Source organism: Palaemon carinicauda, unplaced genomic scaffold (assembly GCF_036898095.1).
Source record: "Palaemon carinicauda isolate YSFRI2023 unplaced genomic scaffold, ASM3689809v2 scaffold117, whole genome shotgun sequence".
Taxonomy (NCBI): domain Eukaryota; kingdom Metazoa; phylum Arthropoda; class Malacostraca; order Decapoda; family Palaemonidae; genus Palaemon; species Palaemon carinicauda.
In genome coordinates, this window is record NW_027168671.1 from 265,001 (window position 1) to 279,434 (window position 14,434).

A 14,434-nucleotide genomic window follows, 5' to 3' on the forward strand; every position below is an offset into this window, starting at 1 on the left:
TTTCCGGTTTAAATAGCATTAATAATTTAACTAAGAAAGCTATTTAGGCATTTTATGCTTGTAAAGATATTCATATGCATAATTTTCCTTTTATGTGTCGGTGATATAGGTAACCGAGATCTCGTCTTGCCTAGGTAACCTAACCTAGGCAACAAGGTATACATTCGACATTTCCACGGTTACCCTCGTGTATTGGTTATCAATTCATTGGAGATTGATATCTCCTAGAATTATTATATTACCGATACTCATCTCTTATAGAGATTTAAGGGTAATCTCTCTTCCCTCTGAGTGTACCCTTAGGCTACAACCCTAATCGGTCGTGCCTCGAGTTTTAATTCAGGCATGACTAGCCTAGAGCTTCTTGTCTCGTCCCTTAACTGCAGATGGCTGGTTTTGGGATTCAGTCAGAACATCAGAGTATTTAGCCTTGTACCGACAGTCGGCCGACAGGGTGAATAGTCATTCCCCTGCCGGCTAGGCTGGCGGCATAGGAGGTTAGCCCTCCCTAGGCTACACCTGAAGTGGTTGTATGATGCTGCCATCTTCTCCCTGTGGCTTAGTAGACTAGTCCTGTGCTCGCAGACCCTAGGCTAAGGAGTAGTGCACTTCTGAGGCCTATGATGGCGTGGCACTGGAACCCTGTTTCTCCCTTTTTGAGAGGAGGCGGCACTGCTGCCGTCCTCTTAACTGTATTGGCAGACCCTAGGCTGGAGAATAGAGATTATCCTGCCACCTAGGATGGCGCCGATACTGAAACAGTGTTCGTAAGGGTGTGGTAGGTTCAGCAACTTTGCCGGCTCCTTCCACACCTCATACAGGACCCTTTTCTCTCCCCTATCTGTCATTTAGTGATGGCCTAGCCATCGTGACTCTTTGGGCCGTTGTCCTGCAATCTCACCGATTTCCAGTGGGTTGCAGAGCCGGCCGGACTCCTACTCAACAGCTGTTGTCAGACTGCCGGCGGCTATGCCAGCTGCCGGGGCCGTAACAGTTGCTAGCGGCAATGATTGCTGCAGTCGGCCATGCCAGCTTCCGGCGGCTATGACAACTGCCAGCAGCCATGACGGCTGCTGGCGGCTATGCAGGCTACTGGCAGCCATGTCATCTGCCGGCGGATATGATGGCTGCCGCCGGCTGGCGGCTGTCGGCAGCCATGATGGCTGTTGGTGAGAAGTCTCTTCTGTCACCAAGGTTTTTCATTCCCCCTTGGACTGCTCTCCACTAGTGCTGTTGCCAGGGTACTAGCCTGGCCGGTGGTATGCCGGCCGGACCAGCACAGACAGGTGCTGACTCAGCTGGCGGTATGCCGACTGTACCAGTGCTGCCAGGTGCTAACCGGCCGGCCATGTACCAACTGGACCTTGCCGGCGATGGTACTGGTGGTTGAATGGAAGCCTGAATGATACATTCTCCCCTTCCATTTGAACCTTCTTTCTGGGGAAAGGCAGTAAGTTAGATATTTACCTCCTTATTTAGTTTATACATACACAGTAATTAGGCAGTCCTTCACTCCATGCTTTCTCTCTCTCTTTAGCTAGCATGCTGGCCCGGCTGTGCCGGCAGGGACTAGCTATGCCGGCTATATGCCATTGGATTACAGTATATGTTTATACAGTAGTCAATATATTTGCAGTATAGTATATATTACACATAGAAAACTATTGTATATATTATAGTAGTAGTTATCTTTAAATATATCTTGGTTATCCTTGCCCAGGTGTTTGCTGAGATGGATCATATATTGAAAAAATAGAATTTCTTCAATATTCTGATTAGAAATCAGTTTACTCTTTACCTTACAATATCAAATAAATTAAAGGGCCTTTGATAGTACACTATCTATCCTTAAAGATTAGAACCCTTGATCAGGAAACTCTATGGTTTTAATATTGGAAGGAAGGCCTTGGCAAATGGTCTGGGTAGGATACACAAATATATGTATTTTATATTTCCTAGTCCAGTCGGCGTAATACTGGCCGCGCACTGGCTGAACTACAATATATAATTATACAGTAGTCAGTAATTTGCAATATAGTATACATTTCCAACAGAAAACTATAGTATGATTATACAGTGGTTAATTTCTAACATATCTTGAGTGCCCTTGTGCGGGCTTCTATTGAGACCGATCCTATATTGAAGGAATAAAATTCCTTCAATACACTGATTAGAAATCCGGTACCCTTACCCCACAGTGTTAAATAATTAAAAGGGGCAGTGGCAATGTACACTTTTTCTACCATTAGGGGTTTGAAACCTTTCGTTTGAGTTGCCTTGATAAAGGAAACTCTTTATAATTAATACTGGGGGGAGGTAACAGCAATTGCTTGCAAGGGATACACAAGTATGGTTCCAATCCTTTTGAGCAAAGTTTATTACAACAAAATCATTTTGAACAAAGTTATTTTGAGCGAAGTCATTTTGAACGAAACTTTAAGAGCGATTGACAATTTCAACGAAGATTGATTTTAAGCGATTGTAACTAATGGTTGTTAACTCAATTTACCGAGATTGTAACTAATGGTTGTTAACTAAAATGGTCGTTAATAATATAATACTTGAATGGTTATTGAAGATATGCATTTCACTTCATTTTTTTTTAACTTGGAAATTCCAATTTATGTAGTCTTTTCTTAGAAATATTTGCAAGTAACCCATCATGGATATTATGCTTTCTAGTCGCAGCAAAAACAAAATAGCATATAAAGGTTATATCTATAGAAAAGATAAAGATACTCAAACGACCATTTCATGGCGTTGTGAAGTGAAAGTTGTAAAGGACGTATGAGTACTACACTGGAATACGAAAGTGATAGAAATGGCACCGAGAAAGGCGAACACTCGCATGCACCTGATGTTGTTGAAGTTGGCGAAGAAAAAAAGTTCTAAAAGCTGCTGCAACAACACATGATCCACCAAGGCGATTACTTCAAGATGCTATCGCTGGTCTATCAGATTATCTGGGGGGAAATTGAAGAGTAGCATATCTAGGAAGCGAAGAATTATGGGAAACTACCCTCCACCCCCTCTACCAGCTGCATCCATTGTTATACCGGAATCCTTGCAGTTAACTTTTACGGGCGATAATTTCATTCTATATGATAGTGGTATAAGTGGTGTTAATAGAGGTTTTATTTTCGGCACTAATGAAAGTCTTACTTGGTTGAGAGAAAATCGACACTGGTTAGCTGACGGAAGATTCAAAAGGTCTCCAAGTATTTTCTTACAATTTTTTACAGTACATGTATTGATAAAGGGTAATGTAATACCTTGTGCATATGTTTTACTCACGAAAAGATGTGAAGAAAGTCACAAATTAGTTTTCAACTGTTTTGATAGACTTCAAAATTGCGTCAAAAAAAGCAATAGCAAGCATATTCCCACGCGAAAACATATCAGGATGTTTCTTTCATTTAGGGTGTTGAGAAAAATAATCAACGTGGGGCTGAGAGAAAAATATGTGAACGAAGAAAATGTTAGGACGTTGATAAATATGACGACTTGCACGGCATTTCTCCCTACGGGTGATGTCATAAAAGGGTTTGAAGCTTTGCGTAATTTGGAAAGTTATGACGAAGATCTCGATGTGATTTTCGATTATTTTGTAGATACCTATATCGGCCTCCCAATGTCAAACAACCAGAGGAGAAGACCGAGATTTCCGTTATCATTGTGGAACGTTTTCAAGAGGTTTCAAATGGGTCTTCCCCAAACAAACAATGCCGTGGAAGGATGGCATACTGCTTTCCAAGGAAGTCTTTCATGTAGTCACCCAACAGTCTGGCTCCTAATAGAGGCATTAAGAAAGGAAGAGAACCTACAGAGGAATAAATATTTGGGGATAATGTCAGGAGAGCCTTTACGTAAGAAGAGAAAATATGAGAACTTAGAAAGAAGACTAAAGAGCGTTATTGATTCTAGAGAAGATGTAGAAATTACTGCTTACCTTAAACACCTAGCTTACAATATTACATTTTGAATAAATTTACATTATATATTATAGGCATAATTCATGAATTTCTATTTTTACATTTTAGCTTTTATATGTTTTTCTGTACAAAATAAGAAAATTTACATTTTATTTTTATTTTTTTTTACACCATATTTTTTTTCCTTTTTTTACATATATATATGTATATATATATATATATATATATATATATATATATATATATATATATATATATATATATATATATATATATATACATGTATATATATATATATATATATATATATATATATATGAATATATATATATATATATATATATATATATATATATATATATATATATATATATATATATATATATATATATATATATATATATAAATTATATTTATATATATATATATATATATATATATATATATATATATATATATATATATATATATATAATTATATACACACACACATACACACACACACACACATATATATATATATATATATATATATATATATATATATATATATATATATATATATATATATATATATATAATTATATACACATAAACACACAAACACACACACATATATATATATATATATATATATATATATATATATATATATATATATATATATATATATATATATGTGTGTGTGTGTGTGTGTGTGTGTGTGTGTGTGTGTGTATCCAAACACTTGCTCCCCATCATGTAGCGGATAATGAAACACTATTGAATATGGATTTATAGAGAAAATTAATAAGACTGTTAAAAGGGATGATGGGGGATTTAGAGCCTAACTTAACGAAAAAATCCGAATTGATTCTCTCTGTTGAAAATGTTGTAGAATATCACATTCTAATAAGTACATATCATGGTGTTAGGTCTTTTGCATGATGATATTCACTACAAATTTTCTACATAACATGAAGTTTGGTATTTATGCAAGATGAGATACACTACCCAATTGTCTACATAACATGAAGTTTGGTCTTTCTGCAAGAGGAGATTAAGACCAACATTGTCTGCATAACAAGAAATTTGTTCCTTATGCGAGATTAGATAAACTACCCAATTGTTCACATAACATGGAGTCTTTCTACAAGATGACATAGCTAAGACATTGTCTCTATTTCATGAAGTTTCGTCTTTCTGCAAGATGAGATACACTATCAAATTAACTTCATAACATGAAGTTTGGTGTTTCTGCGAGATGAGATACACTACCAAAGTTGTCCACATAACATGTTTTATTTTCATGCAAGATGAGATTCACTACCAAATTGTCTACATAACATGAAGTATGGTGTTTCTGCGAGATGAGATACACTACCAAAATTGTCCACATAGCATGAAGTTTTATTTTCATGCAAGATGAGATACACTACCAAATTGTTTACAGATCTTGAAGTTTTTACTCGCCCTAAGATGAGATAAACTATCAAATTGTCTATATAACATGATGTTTGATCTTTCCACAAGGGGATATAAACAATCAAATTGTCTACATAATATAAAGTTTTGTCTTTTGGCAACATGTAATAAACTACTAATTTGTCTACACAACATGAAATTTGGCCTTTCTGTAAGATGAGATAAACTAACAAATTGTCTACATTAAGTGAAGTTTTGTTTTTCTGCGATATGAGGCAAAGTACTAAATTTTCTACCTAACATGATGTTTGGTCTTTCTTGCTGCAAGATGAGATAAACCACTTGATTATCTACATAACATGAAATATGGTCTTTTCGCAAGATGAGATAACCTACCAAATTATCTACATAACATGGAGTATGGTTTATCACAAGATGAGACACACTACCGAATTGACTACATAACATGAAGTCTGGTCTTTCTGCAAGATGAAATACACTACCAAATTGTCTACGTAACATGAGGTTTGGTCTTTCTTGCGGCAAGATGAGATAAACTACTTAATTATCTACATAACATGGAGTATGGTCTTTCCGCAAGATGATATAACCTACCAAATTATCTACATAACATGGAGTATGGTCTATTGCAAGATGAGACACATTACCGAATTGTCTACATAACATGAAGTCTGGTCTTTTTGCAAGATGAAATACACTACCAAATTGTCTACATAACCTGAGGTTTGGTCTTTCATGCTGCAAGATGAGATAAACTACTTAATCATCTAAATAACATGAAGTTTTGTCTTTCCGCAAGATGAGATAGCCTACCAAATTGTCTACATAACAGGAAGTATGGTCTATGGCAAGATGAGACACACTACTGAATTGTCTACATAACAAGAAGTTGGTCTTTCTGCAAGATGACATAAACCACCCCATCAGGAAACAGCAGAAAGGAATCAGAATGGATGAAGGCAAACGAATAAAAGACTAACGACTTCTAAAACGGTAATAAAACAGCTGGAAAAGGAAAACCAAAATATGTCTGGCATGAAGAGACTCACAAAAAACCCTCAACATATTTTCACATCCCATAAAATTGGATTTACCTTCAATGTAACCCTAGATCATGTGAATATATTTATTGAAGTTTTAGATCATGGGCAATATTTGGTTTGCCTAAACCATTGCGGACGCGAATGAAATAGGCAGATGCATTTATCTAATGGATATGATGATTGGCCAAATTCAATGATTTCTAACATATTGGAATTGGTGAAATATCCTAAACTATGAAGCCTGTTTTTTCTCTTCTGAATTCTGTAACTATTCTAAATGTTATTGTGTTGGAGCACTAAGACGAAACCGAAATTCATGTTTACTAAACATCAAATAGGAAAATATCATAACAAGTAATCACCTGACCGGTTATAATGAACAATGCCGAAGTTGTATGACCGAATAGAAGTGATTCCAGTAGACTGTTTTTTGTCTGAAAACACTTCCGAATAAAAAATTGATGTTTAGATTTATAGATCACCAAGACAAAAAAATAAAACGTCCAGCAAAATCTGGTTAAGAAACACAACAATCATAGACTTTTGGTTGTAATGAGAAGGAAAAACGTATGTGATTGATTGAGTTTAAGACTTATATAGGGAATTTGAAGCTGCGTGACTCATCAGAATTTGTCCTAGTCACTAAGTTTGAACTAACTTCACTTCATATCTTAGAGAGAAATAATTAAAAAGGTGAGATATTATTATTATTATTATTATTATTATTATTATTATTATTATTATTATTATTATTATTATTATTATTATTATTATTATTATAAGCTAAGGTACTGTCGGGAATTTTCGAACTGATCACTCGAAAATCCCGCCATTTAACTCAACCAACGTTAGGTTAAATTGGAGGGAAGGTTGAGAGAACTTGCGGGCGTTGGGTCGAATGACTGTGATTTGATACAAGACTGTTTAAGAACCTAGAGAGGAACCGCCTGGTAGGGAAGGCGCTGAGGTTAAAGAAATCGAGCATTTGTAATTTATGATTCAGAAATTTAATGTCATTTTATTGTACCATGACGAAAATATCCTATGTAGAAATTTAGATTCAGAAAAAACGCGGGAATAAGGTGTCGTCAGGGCTGCAGAGCTCAGCTCTGCCTCTTTTGTCCAACGTCCTCAGCAGAAGTAAGTCATATTAATTGTACTCTCTCCCACCTCTATTGTGCCCAGGTCGGTTTCCCTATAGGTTCTACAAGTGTTTTGTAAGATTTGTATCCATGTATATTTAGTCGATCCTTGTGATTGGGGATCAGTGGTGTCTTTTAAATTACGTGAAAAAGCCTTGGTATGCCGTTAACCGAGGCAACTTATTAAAATATTAATTAATTTTGCTAAATTTTGAGTCCGGTGCGGACTTGGTTTTTTCAGCAGCGCATGAGGTTATTTAGTGACTTATCTCTTTAGTATGTCGAGTAAATGTTTGATTATGTATTTCCCTTGTATTAAATAATTATTTCTGTAATAAACTTGTTAAAATATAGCTGTATTTTGTTGATTCCTGGAGGGTTTTGGGAGTCTTACCTCTTCAAGGTCTTGCTATCCGCCCAGAACATCGGGCAGATTTAATAAACTGGTGAAAATCACGACAACTGGTCCTTAGAACCGGATAGCAAGTGTCTCTCAGAGCTAGAAAGGAATTCCACAGAATATGAGCTTTAGAGTAGCCTTAATAGGTCATAGTCAGCTTCCCCCAAATCTGCCGCAATGTTCAGATAGCGAGGTAGAAATTTACCGGAGGCCTGGTCAATAATTTTTTTAATGATCAGTTAGAGTTTTGGAACAAGAGGTACGATTTGGTTGTTTTATATCTAGGAGGGAGCGACCTGGCGAATGAACACCCCAAAACTGTGTGGGATGATTTGAGGGTCCTCATCGAACGGTTGAGGAACATAACGGGGATCATTTCTATTTGTGACGCGGAGGTTAGGGAGTATCTACCTGACAACAGATTTGCAGTTAATCCAACAGAGTACGTTGGTAAGGTAAAAAACTTCAATGCAAGAGTCTCGAAATATTGTTCGAAGAGGCATCAGTACAGTGTGAGACACCTGCCGATGAACTCCAGAGCCTACCACGAGGGCAGGTTAAGGGACAGGGTCCACTTTGATCAATCAATTCGCAATGCTTTCCTCAACAGTTTGATGAGGCTGATCAGGAGAGAGAGGGAGAGACGTAACAATTAAAGTCCTCAACGTCTCGGTCAACCACATGTTAGTTTTCTTGAGTCCCCTCTTCATAACGTAGACGTAACTTCTTTTCTTGTTTTGATAACCTCCCGTAATTAAAGTAAAGTAGTCAGAATGGCGGTGGCCACGATCGTGCACATTGAGGCGTCGATGGGCCTAGTAACAGACTTGCTTAGCGAAACGCTAAGAGCGCTATTAGAGACCTACTCTGAGTCCGTTTACCAGAATTTGGTAACGGAGTTACAGGCAGAGGTCCGACAGCTAAGAGAGCTATACAAAAGCCAGCGCATGAAACTAGAATCTAGTATTGAAGCCCGAATCAGGCACACGTTAGGTGAAGCTACACACGCTTCTACCCTACTGTATAATAGGATAGACAAAGTGAAAAGCCCTTCAACGGGGAATGTTGCCCTCCCCAGGTTGAAACCACTGCCTCTACCCACGTTTGAAGGGGAAGTGCAAGAGTACGTATCGTACCGTGAGCTCTTCACAATCCACGTGGATAGAGGAGAGGATTTAGACGAAGTGTCTAAATTTACTTATTTGCTGGGGACATTGGACAAGGAGCCGCTTAGAGTCGTAAAATCTTTAAGTGTAACTGCCGCGAACTATAGATTTGCGTTAGATCTACTACACAAACAATATGGTAACGTACATCAGAGGCTCGTGATTCTGCACCGAAAGTTAGCTAACATATTTGTGCCGTCACTAGACCCCTTACAGCTCAAAAGGATCCGTTTCGAGTTAACTATTATAATTGAACAAATTAAAAGGTTGAGTAAAGATGATATAGGCCAGGGCATGGTCATGAGTCTCATAAATCAAAAATTGTCAGAGGGAAAGCTCTATCGGAAAGTGGTCGAGCATTTGAGAAAATGTGATTATACGTTGGATGAGTTTTTTGACGCAATAGACTTCATTATAAGAATGCTCGAAGACGACGCATTACAAAGAGGCGACAAACTCGAGCATGATAAAAGAAAAGATAACAGTGTAAGACCGAAATCCACTCCTGTCCACAATAATTCTTGCCCATTTTGTAGTGAACGGCATCCGCCTCACGGTTGTCGCCAAGTAACTGACGTAGCTGCCAGACGTCGCATTTTGCTTAAAAGGGGCCTTTGCTTTAACTGTACAAAGTCAGGTCAGCATAGTGATAAATGTCCCATCCAAAGTTCTTGTAAAATTTGTAATGCCAAACATCACACCGCAATTTGCGATGATCACAATGCAGGAAGACGACCGCAATCTAACCCCCATAGTAGCAATAGTCAATTAACAACGTCCCGCCCCGTAGTAAATGCGATGCCTACACAGCACGAAACTGCCCCCCGTCCATCCAAAGTTAAAGTAGAATCTAAACCATGCAAAAGCGCAAGGATTGCACAGAAATCTGATGTAGACCTCCCATGTACCCTCTTGCCAACCGCGATGGCAGACATATATCGAAAACAAGGTAGCAAGTGAGTCTGCCTTTTCCTTGACTCCAGGACCCAAAGAAGCTTCATATCAGCAAAAATCACGAGTCAATTAGGCCTACCGGTGGTAGGGCAAGTGTCATTGAATATAGCTCCATTCGGCTCCGCGGAAATAAGTGGACAGTACAATGTAGTGAGTTGCAGGGTTGAGATGGGAAAAAGATCAGTGAGGATGAAGTTCGTGGCACACACACACATGGAGGTCCCGATACATAACGCTGGTTGTGTAAAGGTCAGACAGCATCTGTTGAGCAAGGGAGTCACGTTAGCCGATCCAGCAAACCAATCAAATACCATGAAGAACGTACACATATTAGTAGGGGCTGATTATTTTAGCTGTTTTATTATAGGGGTTGAGAAAGTGGATGGGATAAATCTTTTCTTGACTCATAATGGTATGTCCCCATATGGGAAGGTGCCACAGTGGCTATTCCAAGGGGAAAAAGTTGAACAAGTAAGAACGCTCAGAGTGTGCAAAATCATGAATGAACCATATCAGTTTGATGTAGATGAATGGTGGCGTTTGGACCATGTTGGCATCTGAGCAATACACCGTGCGCGAGGCGGAAGCCTTGCGAAAGGTATCACGAAGTGTTGTGAAAAAACCTGAGGGATATCAGGTTAGCCTACCATTCGGATCGAATGCTAGGCCAGATACGAACTATAGAAACGCTATGGCATAGTTAGAGTCGTTGCAAACTAAATTTAGGAAGGATAGGGAATATTTCGAACAATACCAGGGAGTGATAGACAAATATATTGAAGTGGGTTTTATATCTGAAGTAAAAGAACGTAAGGTTGAAGGATATTATATGCCGCACTTTGGAATCCGGAAAGAAAGCCGCACCACCCCCCTTAGAATTGTGTTCAATGCTTCCGCAAAATCGAAAGGTGGTAAGTCCTTGAATGAGTGCCTATTGCCTGACCCCAATCTAGTGGAACTAGCATATTACTTAATCATAAGGTTTAGGTTGAACAAATATGCCATGTTAGCTGATATCAGCAAAGCCTTCCATCATGTCTTGTTGGATCCTCGTGATGCCCAATACACACGATTTCTGTGGCGCGAGGCAACAGGTCGAGCGCTTACCTTCGCCTTTGGAGTCGTGGTGTTGGGCATCACGTCAAGTCCATTTTTGTTACAACAAGTGTTAAATTATCATTTTAAAGGGGAAGGTAGGCCAGATTTGGTAAAGTCTTTTTATATTGATAATTATCTAGCCACTTTCGAGAATCTGGAGAGCATGAAGCAGGAGCATGAGTCGGTTAATAACATCTTAAGAGGGGCGGGTATGCCTTTAGAAGGATGGGCATCCAATCACTTGGCCTTTGATAGCGAGAAAGAATGGAGAGAGCCTGTGAGTGTGAACGTGCTTGGGTTGCGATGGACCCGAGACGTGGACCGATTGTGTGTGAAAGGAAGTAAGAAGATCTGTGAGTTGGGGGAGGGATGGGTGCCTACGAAGCGTAGGGTACTTTCCCTGTTAGTCTCAATTTACGATCCGATAGGTTTGATAAGCCCATTGTTTGTAAGAGGAAAACTTTTCCTCCAACAACTATGGGCGAATGACGTGGGTTGGGATGATGTGTTGAAAGGAGAAAAGGCTAGAGAAGCAAGTGAGTTGTTGAGTGATTTGAAAGCCGTGAGCGAAATCACTTTTCCAAGAAAAATAGGTAGGAAAGGTTTAGAACTCCATAAATTCACTGATGATGGCAGTAAGGCATACGGCACAGTAGCATATACCAGGGACAATTGCAATCACGTAACCATAATCACCAGTAAAATGAGGATCACTCCGAAGGGAATGAACAAATTGACAATTCCAAAGCTAGAACTGCTAGCATTGTTGCTAGGCAGCAGATTAGCTAAAACCCTCAGAGAGGTGATAGAACCTCGAGAGGTAGTCATATGGAAGGACAGTAAGGTCACGTTGGCATGGATAGCATCTCCCGAGGCCAAGGACCACAAGAATGTTTTTATATCTAACCGAGTAGCGGAGATTGTTTTTCTTCAGCAGGTTTGTCATTTGAGTTTGATGCATGTCCCCAGTAAACAGAACCCTGCTGATATCCTGTCCAGAGGTGCAACGACGCAACAACTGCTAGATAACTCTCTGTGGAGGAGAGGTCCAGAATTCCTCAGGACCACGGGAAAGCCTGTTCCTGACAAGGAAGAAGATCCAACCCAGGAAAAGGCAACAGAAATTAAGAGAGGAAATGAATCCTTCCCCTCCAGGCAAGATATGGGAAATTCTGCAAAGGGAAGTAGATTTCCAATTCTTGTTGAGAGTTGTAGATGTAATCAAAAGGTTTACAAAGATAGAACGGCACCCGTTCAGTATTGTTGTCCAATTAGAGCAAAAACATTATTTGCCTACTGTTTATGCCTACTTAGAGGGCGGAATTACCCCCTCGTGAAGTTGCTAATTTTTTCAGACAATTGAATCTAGTCTTAATAGATAGTCTCATTTGCACTAGGGGACGAGTGTCCCGAGTAGAAGAAACTGATCAGTTAATTCTCCTGCCAGCCAAAGGGCATTTAGTCAGTATGTATTTAAATTATTTTCATCGGTTACATTTGCATTGTGGGGTGAATACTCTAATGGGTATCTTTCGACAGAAATGTTGGGTGGCGGGTCTACGTTCCATTGCGAAGCGAACCATGCGACAATGTCCCGAATGTATCCTGGCATTCCAACCTCTCACGAGACAGCCACCACCGCCCCCCCCCCCCCCCTACCAAAGGAAAGGATCACTCTCACAAAACCTTTCACAGCAGTCGGAGTGGACCACACTTCAGCCATTCAGACCGAAACGCGGCTGGGCTACATATTCATCATAACATGCATGGCTAGCAGAGCCGTAAACCTTGACTTTTGTCCCTCCCTGGAAGCGGAAGAATTTGTGTTAGCACTAAGACGGTTTAGTACCACCCATGGTGCCTCGCAGCTCATCATGTCCGATAACCATCAGACTTTCAAAACTGCCAGCCACCTCCTTCAGGGACTCTACGAAGAAGATGAAGTCCAACAGTTCTTGAGGAAAACTGGCATAAAGTGGTGGTTTCAGACGCCCCGTGCACCTTGGAAAGGTGGGTTCTTCGAGCGTTTGGTAGGGGTAACGAAACGAACCCTCCAGATAGCCCTCGGAAAGAAGTACCTGCCGGACGCCCACGTACTAACCCTCGTGAAAGAAGCAGAAGTAGTGGTGAACAATCGGCCGCTTATGTACAGCGGCGACGAGCGCGAGGATGAAGTCCTCACCCCCTCCCATTTGCTAAGAGGACACCAAGTCCACCTCATGGCACCGATCTTGCTGGACGACCATCTCAACGCGACCTTCACCGCTCGAAGGCTACGTGATCGCTACCTAAGACTGACAGATTCCTTAAAAGCCTTCAGAGAACGGTGGAGAAGAGAATACTTGAGTGCCTTGAGAGCCCGGCACGACTGTTAGTCCGGTGAACCCTCCAAGCTGCACCTCGGAGACATCGTGCTAGTTAAACAAGAGAATAAGAAAAGAGCTACGTGGCCTCTTGGACGTGTCGTGGAAACGTATCCTGACAACGACGGAGTCGTGCGTTCGGCCAAAGCGTTGTTCGAGGGTGTCAAGTCACTGCGAGCTGTCAGCCACCTGGTTCCCCTAGAATAGCCCCCTCTGAGGATGATGATGGAGGAGAAGACGACGACGGCGATGACGGACAAGAGGGCGCGTACAGTTCGACAACAGGAATGCCAGGGATCGTGGAGATGTCTGGGGATAACCAGGATATGGCACCAGCTACGACAACTCAACAACCAGCCACAGGAACCGTCGACAACGACGATGAAGGTGAGAACTATGCAGTTAGTGAGAGAAGTGAAAATGAAACAGAATCAGAGCAGACGAACGCACAAGGACGTTCTGCATGCCCATTGAGAAGGGCTGCCGCGAAGCAGCGAGAACTGATAGACTGTCTGCTGAAAAGTGACGATATATAAGGCGTAGCTGCAAACACTGAATGAAAAAGGGGAGTGTCCTATCTGGAAGGTAGGGAGAGTGAAGGAACAGTTTGTAAGGTGTGCATGAATCTGCGGAGGTTGGAAGTGCGTAGGGCGTGGAGAACGGGGACGGGATGGTCTCTCGTGCTTACAGACCGAGCGTTGCACAGAACCAGCCCCCTCCCTCTTGTACTCCATCAAGTAGTAGCCTGTATGTAGCAGCGCTATAAAGGTATCGATTAATGTGAGTAAAGGCAGATTGACTTAGGTATTGTGTGAATACATTTCTATTGCTATTTTCTGATTTGTCTTAGGCCCATTGCCTAAATGCCTCGCCATTTGAACTGTTATGTATGCATTTCCATTGCTATTTCT

At 40.4% G+C, this 14,434-nt stretch overlaps 1 protein-coding gene across 1 annotated transcript; it reads left to right on the plus strand.

The window, feature by feature from the left end:
- Positions 1 to 8,715: 8,715 nt before the first annotated feature.
- Positions 8,716 to 10,623, plus strand: LOC137635353 (uncharacterized). Its single transcript, XM_068367817.1, has 3 exons — positions 8,716 to 8,813; positions 9,021 to 9,745; positions 10,430 to 10,623. The coding sequence occupies exons 1-3, from the start codon at positions 8,716 to 8,718 to the stop codon at positions 10,621 to 10,623; spliced, it is 1,017 nt and encodes a 338-aa protein (XP_068223918.1).
- Positions 10,624 to 14,434: the final 3,811 nt, after the last annotated feature.

What these genes read in the sequence shown, in the direction of transcription:
- LOC137635353 (XM_068367817.1), top strand. Translation starts at nt 8,716, where the DNA reads ATGGCGGTGGCCACGATCGTGCACATTGAGGCGTCGATGGGCCTAGTA. An exon ending in CTATTAGAGACCTACTCTGA is followed by an intron (nt 8,814 to 9,020) that starts GTCCGTTTACCA and finishes TGCCCTCCCCAG; the next exon opens with GTTGAAACCACTGCCTCTAC. An exon ending in CTTTAACTGTACAAAGTCAG is followed by an intron (nt 9,746 to 10,429) that starts GTCAGCATAGTG and finishes GTTTTATTATAG; the next exon opens with GGGTTGAGAAAGTGGATGGG.